The sequence below is a fragment of the Mauremys reevesii genome, linkage group 3, assembly GCF_016161935.1.
Source record: "Mauremys reevesii isolate NIE-2019 linkage group 3, ASM1616193v1, whole genome shotgun sequence".
Lineage (NCBI taxonomy): Eukaryota > Metazoa > Chordata > Testudines > Geoemydidae > Mauremys > Mauremys reevesii.
Genome location: NC_052625.1, coordinates 3062369 through 3085265, shown reverse-complemented (window position 1 = coordinate 3085265; position 22897 = coordinate 3062369). Strand labels below are relative to the sequence as shown.

Sequence of the window (22897 nt, the reverse complement as noted above, 5' to 3'; positions counted from 1 at the left end):
GGAGTTTATGTGGCAAGCCAAGGGGTGGGCAGACAGGAGGAGGTGGGGCATTAGGGGCCTGGGTGGGAGTGTGGGCCAAGGATCTGAGGGCAGAGCGCCCAGCCCCCAGCAGTGTGTGAGACACCTTCCCAAAGCCCTCCCAACAGTGCTAGTGCCAGCTAGCAGAGCCCATGGGTGAGGCTCCCTGACCAGCCTCCACCTACAGCTGGCTTGGGTCTGGGAGCCGGGGACAGGAATGCCGAGAGGCTGGCTGTCAGAGCCGGAGGAGCAGCATCTCTACCTGATGTCATGTGGGAGGCAGGACTGGTCCAGGCTGTGCTGAATCACTGCCAGCTTACACAGGGTCTTCAAACTAGGGCCTATGGCGAGAAGGGCACACAAGGTGTTACTGCTGCCAACATCCAGGAGAGAGATGGAATTGCTCTTGCTTGGGGGAAGGGGGAAAAAGGGCAGGCACCAGCTCAGGGTCAGATAAACTACCACGGGCAGCAGCCACACGGGTGGGGACAGCAAAGATCTTAGGCCACCTGTGCAGCCTGACGGGAGCAAACCAGAGGCTGCCCCTGCATGGAGGAGGGCCTGCTTGGTGTGAACCAGTATAGCTAGAGACAGAGCAGCTGCAGCCTTGCTCCAGGGCCTGGACACCTGCAGGTCAGCTCCTATGTCTGTATTTAGGCTGCTAGAAGTAGGAGGAAGGTTTCTGGAGTGCAGAGCCCCCTGTGACTCCAGTGGGAGCTGCAGGAAGCACTGAGCTTTTGAAGTCAGGCCCCAGGGTTGAGAGATCTGGCCAGAGGGCAGCGTAGGCCAGGAGGACACAGCCATGGTGAGGAGATGCTCACGTACTGAAGTCCAGGATGTAGAGGTCCGAGTGATCCATCAGGTCAAATTCGTCCCCCATTCCCTCCTCCGGAGACGGGCTGTGGGAGCCAATCAGAACAGTCATTGCAGCAGTGCTCCTCATGTTGCTCTGATTCTAGGGGTTAGGGAGGGACCCTGGGTCCTACCAAGATACGAGGGACTACACAGCAGAGCTGAGCTACCAGGGGCCTGGGCTCATCCCCTACAGCCTTCCCCACAGGTCCTTGGCATTTAGCTCCATCCAGCCACTCTACTGAGGGAGCCATATCCTGGCACCAATCTCTCTGCCCACAGCCTCCTGGATTGCCCCCACAGCCTTCAACAGTCCTTCCTTCCTGTGACATCTGACTAGGGCTCAACTGGCTCCCTTCCCACTTCTGTATCAGAGGTTCCCCTTAGACAGCTTTGCCTCCTTCTCCCACATTAGGGGCCCTGAAGGTCTCATCCTTAGTAACCCTTCCCTCCTACCTTCCTTGGGTGACCACCTGGATTCACATCCCCTCTATGCCAATGACACTTCTGCCTTTCCCTTCTCCATTCAGTCCGGTACCTGCAATTCTCTCTTAGCTGGCTGGCTGCCAACTCAATAAGCCAGGCAAAAAAACCCAAAACCTCTTTCCTAGGAAACCTGTCCTTCCCCTCCCCATCACAGCCAAGAACGCCACCTCTCCCAGTTAGTAGGCGGCTTCCAGCCTCCAGCTCAGATTAGACTGCTCGGTTATTCAGGCCAACTGCCAAATCCTGCTGGTTCTTCCTCCATCTCATCTTGGAAATCTGGCCCGCTTCCCCCTTGCCTAGGCTCTGTCATCTGCTGCAGCCCTCTCCTCCCTGGCCTCCCAGCTCCCTTTCAAGTCCGACCCAAGAGCTGCAGGGAGAATCATCTTCTCCATTTGCTGTTTCAAGCCTATCACTCAGGCCTGCACTGGCCTCAGTTTGCATCATTCAGACTCCTCATTTCCTGCCTTCAGAGCTCTGCTCCTGCCTACAGCTCCCCCGCTACCCTGCTCCCACCCCACTGCAGGGACCTCCCCTTCACTTCACTTCCTCCAGTTAGAACCGGACTCCTAACAGAGATTTAAGGTGCATGAGAAAGATGTGTCTGTAACAAAGTCACTCCTGCTCCCCACCCCAGCCCCAGGTCAGAGGCCTCAGCCTTGCGACATCCACATGCAGACCCTCTCATTTCAAGTGCAAGAGGATCTGGCAGGAGCCTGTTCTTACACAGTGCTGTGAACATGGCTGGCCCTTTGCAGACTGGTAATTGTCACACTCTAGAGCTCAGAGCACACACACAAGCCTGGGCCCCATAATGGCCCACGGCAGGAGTCACCTTCAAGCTGCTGGAGACCAGGCAGCTCTCGCCTGAGGGAGGAGAAACCCAAGCATGCTGGGAAGGGGACACTGGGCTGGCACAGAATACAGATTTGTTTGCACAAGCATCTGCCCAGCCTTCTCCCCTTCCCTAACACACCATGCTCCTTGTGCTGCCCCCACAGCAGGTGGGGCCGGATGTTCCAGCACCAGCTGGAGAACTCATTACCACAGAAAGCCAGAGACACCTAGCAGGCAGCTGACTCGGGAGCAAGACGGAAAGAATGGCTGTAGTCAGGTCACTCAAGAGCAGCAGCACTTCTAGGGCCTTCTCTGCAGACAGAGTGTGCTAGGAAATCTGGGCAGTGGCAGCTTTAGAGACATTGCTGCTGTGGGAGGCAGGCCTCTAACACAGTTTTCTCCGGAAGAACCGTTAAGGAGCCAGGAGTTTAAAAAGGCCACACTGAGGAGATCAGCCAGCCCCTGCTTAACCCCAGAGCAGAACAGTGGTGGGAGTAGTTGGTGCTGCATAGGCCACCCCTTCACAGACCTAGGGCCTGCTCCCATCCCTGTCAAGCGAGCGGATGTAGAGTCAGGGCCGGCTCCAGGCACCAGACGAGAAAGCACGTGCCTGGGGCGGCACATTGTAAGGAGCGGTACTCCGGCCAATCTTGCGGCAGCACATTCCAGCCACCCTGCCGTGGTTGGGTTTTTTATTTTTTTTTTTTGGGCGCTTTGGCAGCCCTGTCCGCAGCTCCAGAGCCCCCGGCTGGCTCCCCGCGCTCCACTAGTCCCAGCCGAGCTGGGGCACGGACCCCGGCCCGGAGGGCAGGAACTAGCAATCCCCGCCGCTCACCGTGCCGCCGGGCTCCCCGGGACGCACCACTCCCCACTGCCTGCACCGGCCTCCGCCTCCCGCGCCGCTCTGAGCCCAGCCCAGCCGAGCTGCCTTTAAAGGAGCAGCTGAGCCAGCACCTCCTGCAGCCCCCGGGGCTCTGCCTGCCTGGCTGGGAGAAACACCCCAAGGCCGGAGGGGGGAGCCCCTCTCGCCTGGCTGCGAGGCGCAGCCCTTCGCCCCCCTGCGAGCTGCCTTGACTGCCCTCCATGCGCTCCCTGCGGCCGCCTCCTCCTCCCCACCCCACCCCTGGCAGTCCGGCAGGCAGTAGGAGGTTGGGGTTTTTTGGCTTCGGCAGTCCGGCCACCTTTTTTATTTTTTATTATTATTTTTTGGGCGGCAAAAAGACTAGAGCCGGCCCTGTGTAGAGTGAAGGAGCAGGACTGGTACTGGAATGGAATGCAGTGAGAAGCAAGAAAAAAGTGCCGGTCACACTGGCTCTAGGACAGGATTAATCACTCCCCTTCCATGAGGCACAGCACATTCAAGATAGTCCAAGTACACGTCATTAAAGCACTTAGAACAGTGGCCCTATAAACAGACCCAACTTTAACAATAGCAGAGCTGCTGCTCACTCAGCTACAGCAGAGAGGAAACGGGCAAGGGCTGGGGAAAGAAGAAAAAACAGTAACAGTAAAATTTAAGAGGAGGTGCCAAGGTCAAAACTAACAGACTAGGAAAAATTAACAGAGGCTGATCAGCAAGGGCTGGGAAACCCCTTTCAGGGAGAACATCGGGGAATCCTTCCACCATCCCACGTACCTACAAGGGCTAGTACCCAACCCTCACATGCTCTTCAGGGAGGGTCCTGTCTTGTTAGATGTCTTGAGGGCCTGCCACGTTTTTGGAACATATGCAATCAAGTGGAGAACTGGATGCCCAGAACACTCTGGGAGACTTCATAAGCTTGCTGCTTGTTTGCGGTGTGCAGCTGAGTCACTGGGGCTCCACTTCCATTCCTTGGGCTGCAGAGACTTTGCGGGTAACAAGTAAACAACATTTTCTTTTCCTGCCGCTCACAGGACCCAGGACAGAGAGCACTGACCCTCCCGCGGACGACACCAGCGCATGCAGAGAGCCAGACAATTCCAGAGGTAGAAGGGCTGCTCTTGTAGCACTCAAACACCACTCCAATACTCTCCCCAAAGAAAGGTGCTTTTGGTGTAAGACAAAGGCTCCAGATTGCTACAGGCCAGTGAAAAGAGCAGCTGCTGAGCTAGTAGTTATGGGGACTTCCCCAGAGCCTCACACTGCAATTCTGTAGCTACCAATTGCTAGTGCCCATCATCTTAGGGAAAATGCTTAAAATGAAAAGCTAGATTCTGCAGACTCTAGTGAAACGTGGCCAAGGGCGACACCCCCTGCTTAAGTAGCTAGGTGCCAATGCTCCTCATGCAGACATCAGCCTTGGGCCTGGCCCTCTCCTCCCAGGAACGGCACTGCTTGGCTCCAGCTCAGAACCTCCCCAAGTTCTTCAGCAGAAAACGTGAAGGCGCATTTGCAATGAAGGTTTGCAGCATACCGAAACGTGCATACGCAGGGCCCTGCTGCCCACGCTGCCCTTCCCAAGATTCCCTGCCCACTCTTAGCAAGTCATATGGATAGGGCCTTTATCACTTCCTGGGTCTCAAACAGCTTCTCTTCCTGGTTACAAGCTATTTCAAGATGCATTTCAGCCACTCCATTCATATCCCAAAAGGGGAAGCTGGACAAAGTTATTAGCAACTGACAAAAGGTAATTAGGCTGGAAATGCTCATACAGCCTTAACCAGGGGGTCACTAAGTGTCAGTCAGAACTACTTCATCTCCATTCTAAAAGGGACACAGATCTCTGCATCACTCCCAGCTAATTTGGAACCTGAAGTTGTTGCCATCTGATGGCTGTTCTGTGACCTGTGAAAGGAGTTCCAATTTCAGGCTAGCTCCTAGCAGACTGGCTCCCTCTGGTGTATTCCCAGGAGAGAAGCCAAGATCTACGTGAGCCAGAGTGACCTGAATCCCTTCTCCCGACTGGCAAGAGGCACATTAATGCAGGACGCACTGTCCCTGCCAATCTGTCCTCTGAATAAGTACAGCACAATCTCCATGGTGGAAAGCTATCAGATATTAAAAAAGGTACGCAAGAGTCTGAGTTCACAAGTTCCACTCTAGCATGGGATGGGGTAAGTTTAAAGTGACACAGATGGATACTTTCAGATTTCAGCTGGCAGACGAGCACCAGTGGTGACTTCTCACTCAAGTTCAGCCCCTCTCAAGTCTTTGTGCATGAGGATCCACTGGTATGGGCCCCAAGGCAGAGGGGACACTCCAGCACCAAGCGTAGGGGCAGCCTTACCATCCTGCTGCCATGAGTGATCAGTGCAGCGGCCATATTGGCAGAGACCGTACCTGTTGCTGATGGGTCCCATCTGTCTGAGCTCAGGAAAGAGCCCTTTAATCCCACCACGGTGTGGAGGGTTTCATTGCCAGGCTAATCTAATCTTATCTCACATCCCCGTCACAGGAAACCCTAATGCATCCCTTATCTTTCAGAGGGACAGCCGGCAGCTCCCAGGCCTGCTGAATCATCACCACACACTGAGGGGTTAAGGGAAGCCCGAGTTCAAGGCCAGGAGAGCAGCTAAGGGATGAAATGTCAGTGTGAACAGCTCCCAAGAAAAGGAGTCTCAGGACACATCCTCATCCACTATCAGCCAGACACCAGCTACGCTTCCTGCTTCAGGCCCCATCTCCCACGGGGCCAGCACTCTGAGCTGCTTCCAACACTCTTGGGCAGAGAATGGAGGCTGGAGAAAGGGAGGGCTCTGAGCAGCAGCAGCTGGTTGAGAGGGGGCTCCTGGATGGAAAAGCAGGGGCAGCCAAGCTCATTTGAAAACCCTGGTTCCTTACCAGATTCCTTTTCAAGTTACACATTGTATATTCCATGCGAAAGAGACCTCACTCCTAAACACACAAGAGTCAGGAAACATACAGCCCCTTTAGAGGGTCCAGCAGAGCTGTTCCGCTCCCCTTAGGTACACAAGCACCCTGTAATGGAAGAGTTACAGGAGACCATCCCTCCCACTCACCTCCAAGGTCCTTGGGGTCTGTAACCTTATATTGGAGGGAATCTGACCTGGCCATACTGTAATCCCTGTGACCCAGAGGCAGAGCTAACAGGGCACTGTTCATGGGGTAGCCACAATACTACACCAGCAAAGAGTCCTGTGGCACCTTATAGACTAAGAGACGTTTGGGAGCATGAGCTTTCGTGGGTGAATACCCACTTCTTCAGATGCATGTAGTGGAAATTTCCAGGGGCAGGTATATATAAGCAAGCAAGAAGCAGGCTAGAGATAACGAGGTTAGTTCAATCAGGGAGGATGAGGCCCTCTTCTAGCAGCTGAGGTGTGAAAACCAAGAGAGGAGAAACTGGTTTTGTAGTTGGCAAGCCATTCACAACACTACACCAATGTGTTTTACTTGGGAAGTCCCTGGTTAAAAATAATAGCACTGTGGCTGCAGTGTGCAGAGCTGGCTGCAGTGTGCAGAGCTGGCTGCAGGCAGGAATGCCATGGGATCGTGTGGCAGCACTGGGGTAGGTAGAAACTCACAGGCTGGCTGAGACTTAGGCACCTCACATCTGTGGCAGGGCTGGGAGATGCAGAGAAGAAACTCACAGCCTGGTCCATCCTCTGTGCCCTCGGATCCCAAGCCCCACAAGCCTCAATGCAGGCTGTGGCTAGGACTCTGACGGATGCAGTGTGGGAGGGCCATGGCTGAGATCTGGGGGACACTGCATTTCCATGTGGTGTCTGGGGCAGGCTGGGCTGGAAAGGGCACAGACTGGGGGTCTCTGGATGGAGTGTAGGAATGCATTTGGATCACAGTGCACCAGATACACCGACTGCCTGGCCCAGCTTCTAAAGGACTCCTCCAAGAGTCATTTAGCACTCAGACAAAGAGGCAGCTGTCACAGCAGGGAGACAACAGTTCCTTTGGCTGGGATAGGCAGAACAGAGAGGGGCCTCGCTTTCCTTTCACCAGGAGCCAGCTGCTTTTACCATGCAGCTGGCCAGGGGCTGCCTGCTGTTACTGTTTCAGTTCTTCTCTTTAATCCCTTCCTCTGTGCTGAAATTTTATCTCTGCCCTTTCTCCCCACTTCCTGGTGACCTGCAGCCTCCAGCAGACAATCCAGACTATAGGGAGCTCTCCATTTACAAGGACTTCCTGGAAAACTTCTTATCAAGCCAGCCAGCCAGCCCCAAAACACACCTGATAACTGCCTGCAGGAAGTGAAGCAGCCCCTCCCCGGCTAGCTAGCCCCTCTCCCCAGCTCTGAGAGAGGCCCAGCAATCCTGATCTGCAGCTGCTCCTACTAGCTACCAAAGTTCGGTTCGAAGAACCAGTGTTGTTTGCATACTATTGAAGCCCATACATGGAGAATGTGAAATGGTTGATTCTCAATGTGTCTTAAGGCAGCAGCTTCCTCTCTGCTCAGCATAAACGGTGATAATGGAGACAAGAGTGCAAGAATGAAGGCTCTGTTAGGGTGGCCCTTCTGCTGAAGCAAAGCGCTTTCAGAGAAGAGCCTCGCTGCCTACAGGAGGCACCAAGCAGACTTTCTACCCCCACCCACCCTGCTCATTCAGCTCTCAGTGGACTCGCTAATCCCGGACCATTGCTTTGAAAAGCACCCCCAGCGTCACTGTTTCCCACACTCCAACTGTGGCAGTTTGGAGAGTTCAGCTGGAATCCTTCAGGAACTTTCACCTGAGGCTAAGGCAGAAGTGACCCATCCTCCAGCCCCACACCTATCCCAAGGGCTACACCAAAGCCTGTACAGACCGACACTGAAGTCCTTGCCTGGTCTCTGCCACCCATCAGTGCCCGAAGGCTCTCAGCAAGCCATGCCAAGGGCCCTGGGAGAGCCCCTGCCCAGAGCTGTTTGATCCACTTCAGGCTGATGAGAGGATAAAAGGCATTTCAAGCATCTGAACTAACATGTGGTTGACACCTGGAGCAGATTTGCAAACAGGCTACACAGCCATGATCTGTCACTGCTGAGAGTTCAGAGAGTCTGAGGAGGTGCTGGGGCATTTCCTTGCTTTTAGCAGCTGCCAAGTCTCTTGGCCACATCCAGCTGTCCTGCATCCTGATGGGGTCACTGCCAATGTTTGACAACTAAATCCTTAACTCCAGGGCCCCCATTAGCAAATGAAAACTTCGGCTAGATGCACTTTTGCAAAGGCTGCACAGGAATTGTCACCCAGCTGTAGTTCACTGCCCTGCCATACAGCCATTGTGATCACGTGGAGGGGTTCACAAGCAGCTCTAGTGACCAGGAGTTCCATATTCATTCCCTGCTTCTAGATGGGCAGCAACCTTCAGCAGAAGGGGCAGAAGGGATGTGCCCAGCAAGGGATACTTAGGTCTTGGAGGTTTACTACAGATGGACAGACTGGGATCCATAGCAACAGTTTACAACCTCACCTTTCCCCCCATAACCCCTTTCACTCAGGGCTCTCCTGTGCTGCACACCACCTCCCTTCCCAGAAGGTTAGTTCATTACTTCTATTTTACTGAAGAAACTGAGGCATGGTGACGTAAGAGTGAGTCAGTGGCAGGCCTGACACTAGGACCCAGAAGTTGTGACTCCCAGTACTCTGCCGAGCACTAGACCGTCCTTTGAGAGCAGGCGAAAGGAGACCGTGTCCTTTTACTTCTGGGTGATGTACAAAGATGCTTGGAATTTTCTCTTCCCTCTTTGGAGAAGGAGATGACCTAGAACTTGTCACCATTCCTCAGAGAGGTCAGACTAGATGTTCATGGTGGTCCCTTCTGGCCCTAACGTCTATGAGAGGCCATTAACACAGAAAGACAATGACCACAGGGCACCAAGGTGCCCTGTACCCACATGGAGGAAACCCTGGGGGCAATTTCAACTTTGCAGCTGCAGCAGAATGGGAAGGGATCTGCTTTTCTTGGTTCCAAGCGCATGTTGCCAAGGCCATACCCAGCAAGAATGCAGGACTGGGATATCGTCTTCATGGTACCAGAGGCAGAAAGTCTCACATGAACTAATCCTATACTAATGGGGAGGAAGGAGTCAGGGCTTGGCACATACTGATGAGGATTCAGAGTCATCATCTTTCCACTAAAGGCTACAGAGCCTCTTAGTGCTTTGGCCAGACAGGCCTACCTTGGGGGCACCCCAATACCATGGGGGATAGCACAGTGCTAGCTAAGGGGTTCTGTGGGGGATAGCACGGTGCTGGTGCCTTAGTACGAGTTAGAGGAATCGGGTGGGGTTTAAACATTGGCAGATACAAAGGAGCTCCTTGCAGAGGTGCTTGGTCAGCGAGAGTCATGTGCGGGATAAGAAGTTAAAAAGGTGGTTCACTTAACTGGCCAATTCCTGGCTTTTAAGGGTGTAACTGGGCAGGTTGGCACGTACACAATCAAACTGCTTTAATAGAGGTTGTTGGTAGAAGAGCCCTTGTTTACATCATAGGGCAGTGTAATATGGGGTGTAACTATGTGGAGGAGGGGTGAGCAGGGAGGGAATGTATGAGGGGGGACAGGGAAGATCCTAGCAGGTAGAAAAGATCTCCATTCTCATAAGCCATCTATGGCTCAACGTTCAAACAGAATCTTGGTGTGATGATCCAGAAATGTGTGTCAGTGCAGAGATCTTTTCTGCCCAGGCCCAGGACCCCACACCACATACATTAACAACCCCTGCTTGAGATGGGGGAGCAGTCACAAGCAGGCAGGGTGTGGAAATGAAGGGGACGCTCAGTTGTCCAGGGATACAGGAGAGGTTTGGAGGGCCACCTATGCCACCCCTAACTCATGTTCTCCTCATTCAGTCTCCTCCCAGACAACACCCCAGAAATCCAGATGTATTTCTCCACCCCAGTCTGATAAACCACCTCTCATCAGCCTGCTCAGGGCATCAGAACCGTAACACCAACAGTGACTGAACGCAACCAACCTTTTGCCTATGTTCAAAAGTCCTGAGTTATCTGGCTGAGATGTGCAATCCCCACAGGGCTAGGAAGGAGGATGGCTTCATTTAATCCCTTTTATGTGAAGAAAGAGGAGCTGACTGCAGCCTGGGAGCAAAGGGAATCCAAGGGAAACAACTCTGGCCCAGTACTCACCTGGTGCCCCCAAAGAGGATGATCTTGTCCCCAACTCTACAGCAGCACTGCCTCCGGCGAGGGCATGGCCCTTTCCCCTTGGGGTCGATCTTCTTCCAGGAAAAAGATACTGAGGAAAAACCCACAAGTCTGTCACTGGAACAGGAGACCAGGCCCAGGGCTCAGCATGGAGACCGAGCAAACCCCAAATAGTCCGAGTTACAGATATTTACAAGCCCAAGTCTTAGGCAGACTACCAAGTGTTAAACAATACACTGCATCAAACACAGGGACCTGCCAGGCTGGTCCCAGAACTCTACCAGATGTAAAGAGCCGCCTCCCCATGCCCCCTCCCACCACGAAGAGAGGAGCGTTCCTCTGTGGACACTGCATTCAGAAGGCCTTTATTCCAAGTGCAGAGGGAAGGTTCTCATTGAGCTCAAATTTGTGGGAGTCAGCGCAGTGTGAAGGCGTTGTGGAGTCTCTTGAGGATACCCCAATCAGGGTCACGTACATGTTCTCCACCAGTAACTGACCCGAGGGAGATCTGAGCCCATCCACCCAGCCTGCCAAACTCACCTCTGGTGATTCAGGCAGGAAAACAACTTTCAGCCCCTTCCCCCTCCCCTGTGAAGCAATGGAATGCTCTATCCAGCAGAAACAAAGCCAGTCTCTCTACACAGGCCCAAGCTACTTAGGTTCAGAACTGCAGGGATGAGCTTGGTTCAGATTTGCCAGAGAACAGAAATGGGAGTGGGAACATGACCATGAGCAAGAGACCAGCCAGCATCCCTTCCCCATCAGCCATTCTCCTGAAACACAACTCTTCAGCGGCTTCTCTTGAAGGGTGCACATGGATGCAGTGCCACCTGCTGACAGCTGCACTAAGTGCAGAGCTGTTCCCAAAGAGTGACATGTATGCCCATTTGAAGAGAGGGCAGCTGAACAGGAGCCTGAAGGCTGCGGAGTCTCCATTTAACAGAGGGCAGCAAGGACAAACAAACAGCTTTGAATGGATGTTCTGCTGGGGTTCCTGAAAATGTCAAACCCATTCAGGAAATTGCAGGTATTAACCCTGTTCAGCAGCCCACAGATCTGCCTCTGAAGAAAGCAGACTGCGCATTACTATCCCCCAGACAAGCGCTTTGCACTTCTATAGGCCTTCAAGTGCTACGAGCACTTAGCAAATATTAATCCAGCCTCACGACACCCCAGGCGGTAGGACAGCATCATCCTTTCTACAGGTGGGGGACCTGAGAGACACTGCGGAGATTTGCCCATAGTCATGGGCTGAACTCTACTTCCTGGCTCCCAGCTGTGTGCTCAGACCACTAGAAGAGTGGCTTGCGAAACGAGCCCTTCCTCTTGGTCTGCAGAATTAAGTCTTATGGTATCAAAGTAGCAAGGGGCTGGGGTGTTGGGAGAGGTCAGGCTAGAGTTCAAAGTGAATGGCTTCCCCCTGCTGAAGCCAGGATCTCCCCCATGTTCCACACTCTCCAGGGGAACCCTAGCCTACCCACCATTTTTCCTTTGCTTCTTTGCTGAAGTTTCCTGCTTTAGATAATCTCGTTTCTGAACACAGTGCAGCGTATTGCCACAGAGGGTGAATCGGACTCCTCTTTTCTGGCTAAAAGTGAATGTCTGCATTACTTCGCTCTCCTTTGTTTCTGGCAAAGTGATCTGAAGCCAGTACTATGGAAAAGTCACAAGCTGATTTACACCAGTAATGTCAAAGAACAGCATTTCACTGCCAGATCACTGACAGTGTGTATCTGTATGTGTGTGTGGGTATTCACAAGCTCTTTGAGGGCCTGGACAGTGTCCTCCAGGATGAGTGTATTACATCCAGCATAAGCGGGCTCTGATCACAACTGACGACCTTGGGCACTACCACATTACAAATAAAGTGAAAAAAGTTTGGGTCTAAATACCTGGATCAAATTTCCAGAGATCATGGAAGTGTCTGTTCAAACGTGCGTTGTAGCCACCAAATACATATAACTCCCCATTGTAGCCAACTGCAGGGAGCAAGGAGAAACATCAGCACACGCAGGACAGAACCGAGCTTGTACCAGCCTCCCATCAGCCCAAATACAAAGGAAAGAGGTCCCAGTTTCTTCCCGTCCAACATGCCCTCTTCGCATTTGAGGCAGCATGCAGAGTTGGGATTACATTATGCATCTGCTTTCCTGCAGGTCACAGGTCATTGTGCATCCCTTGACATCTCCCCTTCTACCCAGAGAACTAGACACCCCTTTCACTCTCCGAGAAGGCCAGGAAGGCTGCACACACCTCTCCTCCTTCCCATTTGTCCTCACTAAGCCCTCCCACTCCCCTTGTTCCCTGGAGTGAGACAACTCACATGCCGAGTGGCTCCTCCTGCCTTCAGGGAGCAATGGAGTAGGAGGGGAGTCCAGCCAAGAGTTTGTTTCAGTGTCAAACACTTTAATTCGGTTACAGTAGATCTCGTTGTTGGAGTGAAAGGGCCCAAAGCGATCTGCTCTGCCACCAAATACGTACATCTTTGTCCCAATGATGGTGGCTGAGTGGAAGTCTCTCCAGCGAGCTGGTGTGCCCTGGAACAAACACAGGCTGCTAGTAAGTAAAGCCAGTGAAAATGCAGATTACCCCGGGAGATGATATAACTGGCACTGGGTGGCCGAGTTCAGAGATGAGCAGCCAGCCCACAGAGAACTTGCGCTCCTGCAGGTTCCAACCAAGTGAGACAGAAGCTACACAGCAGGTCTATGCAACATCCCTGAAGGGTAACAGAGGTGAAGGGTTCTACATGGGCCAAAGGGATAAACAGACACTGACCTTCGCTGGGATTAGAGTCCACATCATGCTGCTGGTATCCAACTTGTGGATGTCATTTGAGAAGCAGTCAGCCTGGAAGAGAGCCCAATTACCCAACTGTTAGGCAGACCAGGACCTCGTGGCCTTCAGGACACTAGCATGGCCTGGAGACCTGTAATATCCTCTGGAAACTGAAAGTCCACTGACTCACGTCTGATGTAAAACTCGTTTGATGCACAGGATGGACGGCCTCTGGGAATGAGGCAGCTGCCCAGGATTTCTTATCCCTAGCATTCAGCAGGTGGATCCAGGCCTTGTTTACTGGACATTATCCACAGCCCACACTGGATCTGAAATAACTGAATTGCCTCCTGGGCTTTTCTCTGGTGCTCATCACTGTAATATCAGAGTGCTTTGCAAACCAGAGTCTCCAGTCAATAGCTGCACAACTATCCACTACTTTTGGGTGCCCAGCTTGAAACACCTAGCGCTAGATTTTTCAGAGATGCTGAGCACCCACAGCTCCCACACAGTTCAAATGGCCATTCTGAGTGCTCAGCACTTCTGAAAGTCAGGTCCCCACTGCCCGTGAAAATCCTAGTGTAAGCGGTATGTCCATTGCCACATGGGAAGTCTGTGGCAAAGCTTGTTTTTCCTGGGTCCCAGACCAGTTCCTTAATTACAAGGCTATCCTAGCTCTTCCCGCAACTCCATAGCTCATGCAGTGGCACGTTCTAACTTTTGCTACAAGTGAGGCAAGGATTTTAAGACAACAGCCTCATTCATGGTCCATCCTGTGCAATGGTGAGGAAAAGATCCTGCAGACAAGAGGCAGTAAGTGATCACGTAGTTAAGGACTGCATCCTAATGCACATGCACAAAGGGGCAGAACCAAAGTGGCCCAGGCAACATTAGGAATTGCCAGAATGAATGTAAGCGCTTGACTTCATGACACTAATGGGCTTTGTATGTAATTTCCTAGGATTTTTATAAACAGAGACCCACAAGTTCCATGTGCAACTGTAGTGACCCCTACACATAGGTCATTAGCCAGTTTGAATCCAGGATCATCAGATCCACTGCATAATCCTCTAGCTCAAATGGCTGCACTAACTCTGCTAGCAAGTAGCAGTAGCAAGCTGTTATCTAGCTGGCCAGCCTTTACAGTGGGGGAAGAAAACACATTGCCTAGCATAGAGTCGGCATACTCATTTTGCGCAGCAGCGTGTCTAAGTAACCAAGACTTGTGTCGACCATGAAATACCTGGCTGCTATTGCCAGTTCGTGCAATCGCATCTGTAAAATGGGGGAGGAGCCGGGGGAGAATCACACTTACCTGCCTCTGAGGGTAGAAGTATGAGAACTTGCTAAACAAGTACAGAACTACTGTTAGCCAAAACAAGACTTGAATACAACTGTGCAGGTCTCCTGGCTACTAGACCAGCACAACTGCCCTTAGGCTAACAGTACTTCGATATTCTCCTGGGAACTCAGCAAGGCTTGGGGCACGTCTGGGGCAGACCAAACGTTCAGAGAGTTAAGCAGCACAGAATAAGTTCTACTGCACAAATACAAATGGCAATTTTCCACGGTGCGTATCTTGGCCAAATCTAGGTGGATTTTCACAGGGCCAGCAAAAGTATCTTTCCCTTTGACCTTAGAGCAGATTCAATTTAGAGACTTGGCTCCAAACCTTTGAGGTGCTAGATTTGTTCTCAACAGGCTAACTGTTTTTGCTTATTTTTTCCCTGAAATATTCCACATGACGCACAGACCAAGCCTAAAACATTTTAGCTGTAACTCCTAAAATTTGGCCAAGTTATCAGGAACTAAAACCAGGGGATTATGCTGGAAAGTGTTCAGCACAGTGGTGCTGGAACATTTTTAGTAGTGGGGGGTGCAGAAAGCCAGCCCCCTTACCCCTGTTTTCCCTCCCCTCCCCTGCACTGAGGCTGGGAGCAGGGCTTGCTCTGGGAGAAGGAGACCTGGACAGGGGTAAGGGGGCCGAGGCCACAGGTGGGGGCAGGCATGAGGCCAGGAGCAGAGCCCTGGGCAGGGGCCGGCAGCCGGGACCCCACGTGTGGGGCCAAGAGCAAAGCCCCAGCCATGGGGCCAGGCCCCAGGAGTGGAGCCCTGGGAGCAGGGCTACTGGCAAGTGGGGGGCCAGGCATGGGGTCAGCAGCTAGGGAGCAGGACCCCAGGTGCAGGGCCATGAGTGAGGCCAGGCACAGTGCCCCAGGCATGGGGCCAGTGGCCGGGGAGTGGGGCCAGCGGCTGGGACCCGAGCCCCAGGTGAAGTGAGGGGTTGGGGAGTGGAGTGCGGGTGGAGGGCCAGGACCAGGGCATAGGCATGGGAAGCACCCCCAGGTTTTATGCACAGAGCCAGCAGCTGGGGAATGGGGCACAGGGCCAGCAGCCCCACATAAAACTTGGAGGTGCTGCAGCACACCCCTACTTCCCACACCTATGGCTCAGCAGCCTTTGACACGGGTGTTCCTCTGTTGTGTCGATAGTAGTATTCTGGTTACCAGGACAAGCTGTTAGAGAGTAGGGTTCCTCAGGTGTTGCCAGGCTTCTCCAGACAGACAGACAGACACGTTATGCCAGAGACCACCTACCAGCTGCTCATAGCCTCCGAAGATATACATGGTCTTTCCGAGGACACAAGCCGAGTGCCCATCTCTTGCTCCTGGGACCATTCCAGAGACCTTGGGCGTGAACCACTTGTGAGTGTCTAAAATACAGAGACAATGGATGTTTAGAGCAGACACCAAACAGCAGACTCGAGGATGGGAGACTAAATGGGAACAGTACTTGAGAAGACATCCTTCCAAGGAAATAAAGGCCACCACCTCCCAAAGGAGGAAGCCATCCCCTTCCCCCTACGTCCATACCAAAGACTGGAACAGTTGATATTGCACATGGGCCATCCGCCTTTCGTGCTGGTGGGAAGCTCTCCAAGGGCAGGCCACCTGCCAGGGCCCCCACAAACAGGGGCCTTGTGGGACCTATATTCTGTGGCAAGGCCTACTGATTCCTGTGACAGTGATGCTGAATTCTGCAGCCATTCCGAATATGTTTTTAAACAAACCTGAGTACCCCCAATCAGCACGGTACTCCTTAGGGGGCTTTAATTTTCTATCGATGTAAAGCTCAATTGAGGAGCAGCTCAAATGTGCAGTTGCATATTTTCAATCACCAGCCTGCACAGAACTTTGTCGTGACAGTAAGCGCGGGGGCAGCATTTGAGATGCTGGCTGCCTTAGATGGCTGAAGTATGCAGAACTCTAGATTCTATTCAGAGGGTCAAAGGCATTTCCCACTTGCTTGCATCAGTGGATTTACTTCCCAAGAACAAGGGAGCCCTTCTCTCTGAATTATCTGCTCTTTCCATCATTACCATACTTGTCCCACTCCTGTTCACCCTTCCTCACCTGCACCTTTTCCCATCCCTCCAGAGTTTCCATCTTGCCTGCCCCTCTGTTCTCCTTTCCCACAAGTCCACCTGCCTCAGTCATCATATTTAGCTCTCTCTCTGTGATGTGCTCCTTGGTCTGCAAGCTTTGGGGATGGACTCCATTCAGGGGCATTTCCATGCCCAGCTAAAAGCGTTCTCCATGCAGGACAATGTGAAATAGAGCCAGTGAGAGTCACTGCCAAGCTCATGTTGGCACCTGTCCCGGGACCCCAGTGACAAGCACAGATAAGCCTTGGAGCAGCAGGAGATCCCCTCAGTGCTGCTAGCAGCCAGCAGCAGTGCTTATTTCAGGAAGTGGCAAAATTGGGACCTGCTCAACATTCTTCAGGAGACAAGAACTTCTCTGAACTTGGCCTCCAGCCACAGTTATCTGCCCAGACTCCAGCTGGAGCTGAATGAAGGGGCCTGCTGGAAGCACCAGGGAGAAAGGGAAAGCGAGCATCGCTCCCACCAGAATTCCTGCCATGCTTGGGGCCACTTCCAAAGGCAGTCATGCGCTATCATAAAAAGCCCAGCCAAGAGCAATATCAGAAATCAGAGACAGACACACCTAGGACACCTGATCTAGTCCACACCTGCACCCCCACTCGTCAGAGCAGGCCTGTACCCTACAGCAGTCCCCAGTGCTCTGTCCAATCTGAAGTGACTCATTCAATGAGGCTTCCACCACTTCCTTTGCATGAAGCAGGATTAGCAGGGCCCGCTTGCCAGGCTTGGAGAAGAACTAGCACATGTGCATGGCAGGCTGGGCAGGTTTTTGGACGAGGGCAGAAGCCTGGGGCCTTTCCATCAGTTGTTTTCACTTAACATTACTGCTAAATTGCTTTAGCCGGCAGCTGCGTAGGGCCAGCTGCCTCAGGCCCTTTGTGTCTGCAATGGTTTGCTAGGGCTGCCCTCTCCAGCTGGGCTTGTCAGAAGAGAGAAAGCTCCAACAGCAGCCTGAGGAAAGAGCCCATGCAGCAAGCCATTCCCTCCAGACCTCAAAAGGGGTTGGCAACTAATATCCATCTAACTTCGCCCCCCGAGAGCCCATTTCTCTTCAGTCCATGAATCCCACTTGCCTCCACATCCCCTTTGCCATTCTCCTGAAATCCCTCTTCACCTATTCTCCGATGCCCTAGTTCTGATCTGCCCCAGCAGCTGCGACAGTCACCCCACACCCATCAAGCCCACTCAGACCCCTTCATTGCTTCCTCTCTGTGCTGAAGCACCTCCTCCTTACCTTCCAGGCTCCACCCTGCCCTGACCAGGCCTGGTTACTGCAGCTCCCACTCTTACTCACTACAATGTCTGTATCCGCTTCCTGCTTTTGTCTTTGCTCCCCGTGGCACTAAGGGCTACACAGAAGAATAGCTTCCCTCTCCTGGAGCATCCACGCTCTTCAAGAGCTCACTTGCCCTCAAACTGTTTCCAGCAATAGTTGTGCAGAATTGTTTGTCACAAGAAGGGAGAGCTGTGATTTTAGTTAAGACAAAAGGGAACTCAAAGCATTCAAGAGTCTAATTAATTCTAATTTCCCATTAGAAAAGAGCTAAATAGCTGTCATTTCTAGTTCAAAAGCAACAGAGTCAGACATGCGACTACATCCAATGCTGCTAAGCTAGCCAGAGACCCCATCGCTCACATGCTCCCAATAAAAGGCAGTTTCCCAGCCCCTGGCAGTGTTTCTCTAGAGAGAAAACTGCAGCCATCACTTCATGGGGACACCTAGGGGGGGAGCAGAACACTACTGCCATGAAGCCAGGGGAGGGAGAAGGTGGGGAAGGGCGAAAAGCTGGCACTTACTGACATCAAAGGCGTAGAGTACATTGCAGGCTCCCTCAGTGTCGTTACGGCCTCCCCATATGTAGATGGTATCGTCAATCAGCACTGCTGAGTGCCCATACCTCATATAGGGTACCTCCCTCACGTGGTCCCGGCTGTTTGTCCACACCGGCGGCAGCTTGGTCCAGCGCAGAGACACTGAAAGCAGAAGCCCCAGATTTTGTTATTTTGTTGGCTTGCCCAGTTCACACCAGATGTCAGGCTGCCATGCAGGTGAACACATGGAGAGTGCAGCATGTGCACTGAGTGAATGCATATATGTGGATAGAACCACTTGCAGTTATTCTGCAGCTCATTGTGGGCATACCCCAGTAAGCAAGTAAAAAGCCTTAATTGAATTTGAACAGCCGTAGCTATAGCTCACACTAACATGAAATCCTCTGTAGATATTGGTGGGTCTGCTGGCCCACCAGGGAGTACAGGGAGCAACCAAGGACGTTGCAGAGAAGCTGAGTTATTTCTCTGCATTAGATTTCACTACACAGGGTGTCAGAGGAGACAACTACTCCAGCCAATTCTATTCAGGTAATAGACATGTGGCACTGTCAGACAGATGTCAGAGAGCAAGGTCTGGAGAGACTGATCAGTTGAAGAACAGCATAGCCCCTCGGATCAGATGGCATATTCAAGGATTCTGAAGAAACTTAAGAACGAAGTTACTGTACCTAAGTTTAGGGGTGTTCCTGGGAATTAGACCAGTGAACCTAGCAACAGGTAAACTAGGTGAAATGATTAGATATAGAATTTGCATGAGCAGGAAGAGGGGGAGACGAGTGACATGGCAACATATGGAGACCACAATTCTTTAGATAAATCAAGGCTAGAGACATTTGTAAGGAGCCTCAGAGGGACCCAACAAAGCTAAGTGAACGGGCAGCATAACATTCACTGAAGGCAAATGCAAGGTAATAGTCACTGGAAGGAATAATTTGAACTACTCATGGACATTATTGGTTCTAAGTTGTGGGCCACTCAAAATCTCTATGCTATGTGCAGCAACCAGAAGAGCAGACAAGATGTTAGGATGCATAAGGAATGAAACAGAAAGTAACACAGAGATTATAATGCCATTGTATAAATCAGTGGCACACCCTACCATCTCCTGGCATGCTGTGTTCAGTTCTGTTCTCAGGGAAGGGGAGGGAGGTTAGACACTGATAAGGAGAGTGATTAGAGGCACAAACACTTCCACATGAAGAGAGATTCCTAAGATTGGAATTGTTTAGAAAGGAGGCTAATGATGAGCAAGATGTGATGACATCCTAAACAAATGGCATAGGAAAAAGGAAACCAGGTGCTGCTATCTACCTTTTCATAATAAGAGGAAAACAAGGGGACATTCAGTGAAATTGAAAGGCAACAAAGCAATGGATTTAGAAAATTGATACAGGGAAATATTTTTATATAACACCCACTTAGCCTGTGGCACTCATTGCCACAAGGGATCACTGAGGTCAAGAGCTGAGTAGTAGTTAAAAACAGACATGTATATGAATAATGAGAACATCCATAGTCCATTAGACAGGATAAAAGGGTTTAGGTTTTTATACAGAAAGGGTTAAGAACCCTCTTGCTTCAGGGCATAGGTGAACTACTAAGATCGCGTTAGCAGCAGCTCCTCTACATACATGTTATTCCATCAGCCTTTATTAGATTGTTTCTTGCACCACCTGGCACTGGCCAATGTCTGACACCTCATATGGACTCAATGCACCACTGGTCTGGAAATTCCTATGCTCTTGATTAGATTCTATTTTCAGGCTTGAGGACATCTCTATGGATGTCCGTCCTCAACTAAAAAGTCTTCTCGCCACTAACCCCCTTAGGTCAGCAACTGGCAGTTTCCTGCTTCTAATAAACCATCAGCTGGCTAATACACCACATACTTCTCCCAAGATGAAGGCAGGTAACACCTCTGAGCTGCGGAGTGGTACAAGACTTCAGAGAGAACAAGCTGCCAGTAACCAGAAATAAGGGAGAAGCAGGCAATACTGTCAAAGTAGTAAAGCGGGAGCCTGAAATACATTCCTCAGTCTGCAGGTCACTGTAGGACCTCCAGCAAATTACCGCCTCCTTGCTTTCCCTAACTGCAAGATGTGCTATGGGGATTTACAGATGGGTAAAGCAGGGGCACCATAAGTTGTTCAGAGACCTCAGACTGCCTAGCAGACACTTCCCCCTCCCGTTTGCTGCTGCCCAGGCCACTTCTCCCCTTTACAGTCACACAGGTAACTCTAACTGCCTCATGGAAGAGTAACTTCAGGGATGTATTTAGATATGTTTAGTAGCGTTTAATGTTCTTTTTCAAACTGCTCGTTTGTCTCTGCCTTTGCTCTTCATTTTGTCATCCCCTCCCTTCAGTTCAGTTTCTCTGCAAAAGAAAGAGCCAGCACCATGGTAACAGTCAGCTCCTCATTGATCCAACCACTCTGGGAACCTTTGTTGTGAAGTGCTTTGAGATCCTTGGATCAAGAGGTACAATTGCCCCCAATGCCCTGACATGCCTCAACATTGAGTTTCGGATACATCCACCACTCTGTCCTGTGGGCAGCTGCAGCTTTGGCCACTTTGGGTTCACAAAGGCATCACCCTGTGCTACCCCTGAAGGTGGAGATCAAGCCCTGCACCTACAGATGTGTTTTCTAGGGGAGAAGATTGCAATTCACAAGGATCAGTGTTCTCCAAACTGAGGAGCAGTGGTGCATTTGTCTTACATTTGGCCTGCACACTGTAGCCACCTTCAAGAGAAATGAGAGTTTGACAGTGTAACCTGACAACTGAGGCATGGGAATTCCAAGCCTCTGCCAGCCCACGGCAGCCGCAAGGATGTAACGCTCTTACCTGCATTAAATACGTGGACATCAATCTGCCGCAGAGTCTCATAGTCTTCACCAGAACAATACCCGCCAAAGGAATACACTTTATGGCCAACAGCCACAGCAGCGTGGTTCACTCTCCGAGGCCCACCTTCCAAGTGCACAGTCCACCGTAACATTCCCTTCTGTGAATGATCTATCCTTCAAAGCTAGAGGGCGCTACAGCCTCATGCCCATACGGTTGCCACCATGCTGGGCTGAAGCCACTTAATTCTGCAACAGAGACAGAATGCAATGCTCAGAAGATAGATCCCCACTCTCAATGTCTCCCCATGCTCCCTGTATGCCAGCTACGAAGGAAACACTGCTCTCAAGCCAACAGCTTTCCCACTTGAGAAGATTTTAAATATCTGTTTAGAACATGCATACAAAGGGTATTCCCACCCTTGTTTGGTATGGGGGTATTTGCGACTATGTCCCCTGTATCTACTATGAGGGAATCTTAAAGGGAGCCTGCAGGCCAGCTTCTTCTGGAGGAAGGAACATGGGGCAGGATGGGGCCATTTTAGACACTACAGAATGTGGCAAAAGCAGGAAAGTTCATCATGTCAGCCTCAGTGACACCAGGGATCTACCGGTAAATGGCTCAGGGGATGCAGAACCTTTCCTCTGAGGTCCCTAGTCCAAAACCAAGATACCAACCAACATAAGGTCTCCCACAAGTACCAGGCCCATTCCACTATATGTGCTGGATGGTTCCACTAAAGATTACATTGCCCAAGGAAGTAACAGTGCATGGTGCATCGTGAAGCCTGCCCAGAACAGACAGACACATGCCTGTGTCACTACAGCACCTTCTTCCCCTTACCCGCAGCACACAAAGCCAGTAGCTCAGTATATACAAGTCAGTCACCAAGAGGCAAAAAATGCTCCACCACACAATACACTGTGTTTTGTTCATAATCTCTTGGGCTCACAAGGTGTTTTAAGCTATGTATTTGCCAGACTGGCAGTCCCTTCCCTCTCCTGATCACAGTGCAGCGGGAGACACTCAAGGAGCAGACAAGCCCCATGGCAGATCCTTGCCCAACCTGTGAACATTTGGAATTTCTGATGGTATCTTTTGATTAGCTCATATTTTCACTCACACTGAGCCCAAGGCTATGATAGGGGGGAAAGCAAGGCAGGGGAGAAAGAGGGGATTACAGATAGCATTTGCTTCCAGCTCTGACCAGCTAAGAGAACCACAATAAGTTAAAGCAGCAGCCCATGGTCCTTCTATGGCAAGTCAGAGTATGCTATGCATTTGTACAGCACGTCAGAAGTGTTTGGCAAACCCCCAAGAAGCGCGCACACAGACAATTTTTCCATTCACTTTATTTTTTCCTCTTCAAATTGAGCAAATGCACCAGCTCTTAACCTAGGCATTTATATGGTCCCCTACCACCATCATAGGTGAGTATCACATTGTTTATTCTCAACACCCCGTGAAGTAGGAAAGTGGAACGATCCCTGTTTTACGACCAGGGAACGGAGGCTCTGGGCAAGCTATTTAACCTTTTTAAGTCACAGGTGTTGTGTGGCAGTTTGAGGATTGAAACAGGCTAGCTTTCCAACTTCAGCCACTTCTGTAGCCCTGCTCAATAGTGACTAGAAACCCTACTTCCACCCCATTCTGACTTAACATAAACAAGGCAGAAAGGACTCGCTGAGGTTGACTTTTGAAGTTTGGCAAGAGAAAGCACAGACAGTTTCAGCCACAAGATATTTTCAGAAAGTTTGAGCAGTAACTTAC

At 51.4% G+C, this 22897-nt stretch overlaps 1 protein-coding gene across 3 annotated transcripts in view; it reads right to left on the bottom strand.

Moving 5' to 3' along the window:
- The window catches only part of KLHDC3 (kelch domain containing 3), a 35629-nt gene that overhangs the window by 1325 nt on the left and 11407 nt on the right, over positions 1 to 22897 (bottom strand). For all 3 annotated transcript variants that reach the window (XM_039528928.1, XM_039528930.1, XM_039528929.1), the window contains 9 exons: positions 21128 to 21375; positions 18248 to 18424; positions 15603 to 15718; positions 13006 to 13077; positions 12551 to 12764; positions 12120 to 12206; positions 10210 to 10318; positions 844 to 917; positions 281 to 359 (listed from right to left, as the gene is read on the bottom strand). In XM_039528928.1, coding sequence (XP_039384862.1) covers positions 281 to 359; positions 844 to 917; positions 10210 to 10318; positions 12120 to 12206; positions 12551 to 12764; positions 13006 to 13077; positions 15603 to 15718; positions 18248 to 18424; positions 21128 to 21281 — 1082 coding nt within the window. In that variant the 5' untranslated portion in view covers positions 21282 to 21375. The remainder of the gene's footprint in view (positions 1 to 280; positions 360 to 843; positions 918 to 10209; positions 10319 to 12119; positions 12207 to 12550; positions 12765 to 13005; positions 13078 to 15602; positions 15719 to 18247; positions 18425 to 21127; positions 21376 to 22897) is intronic.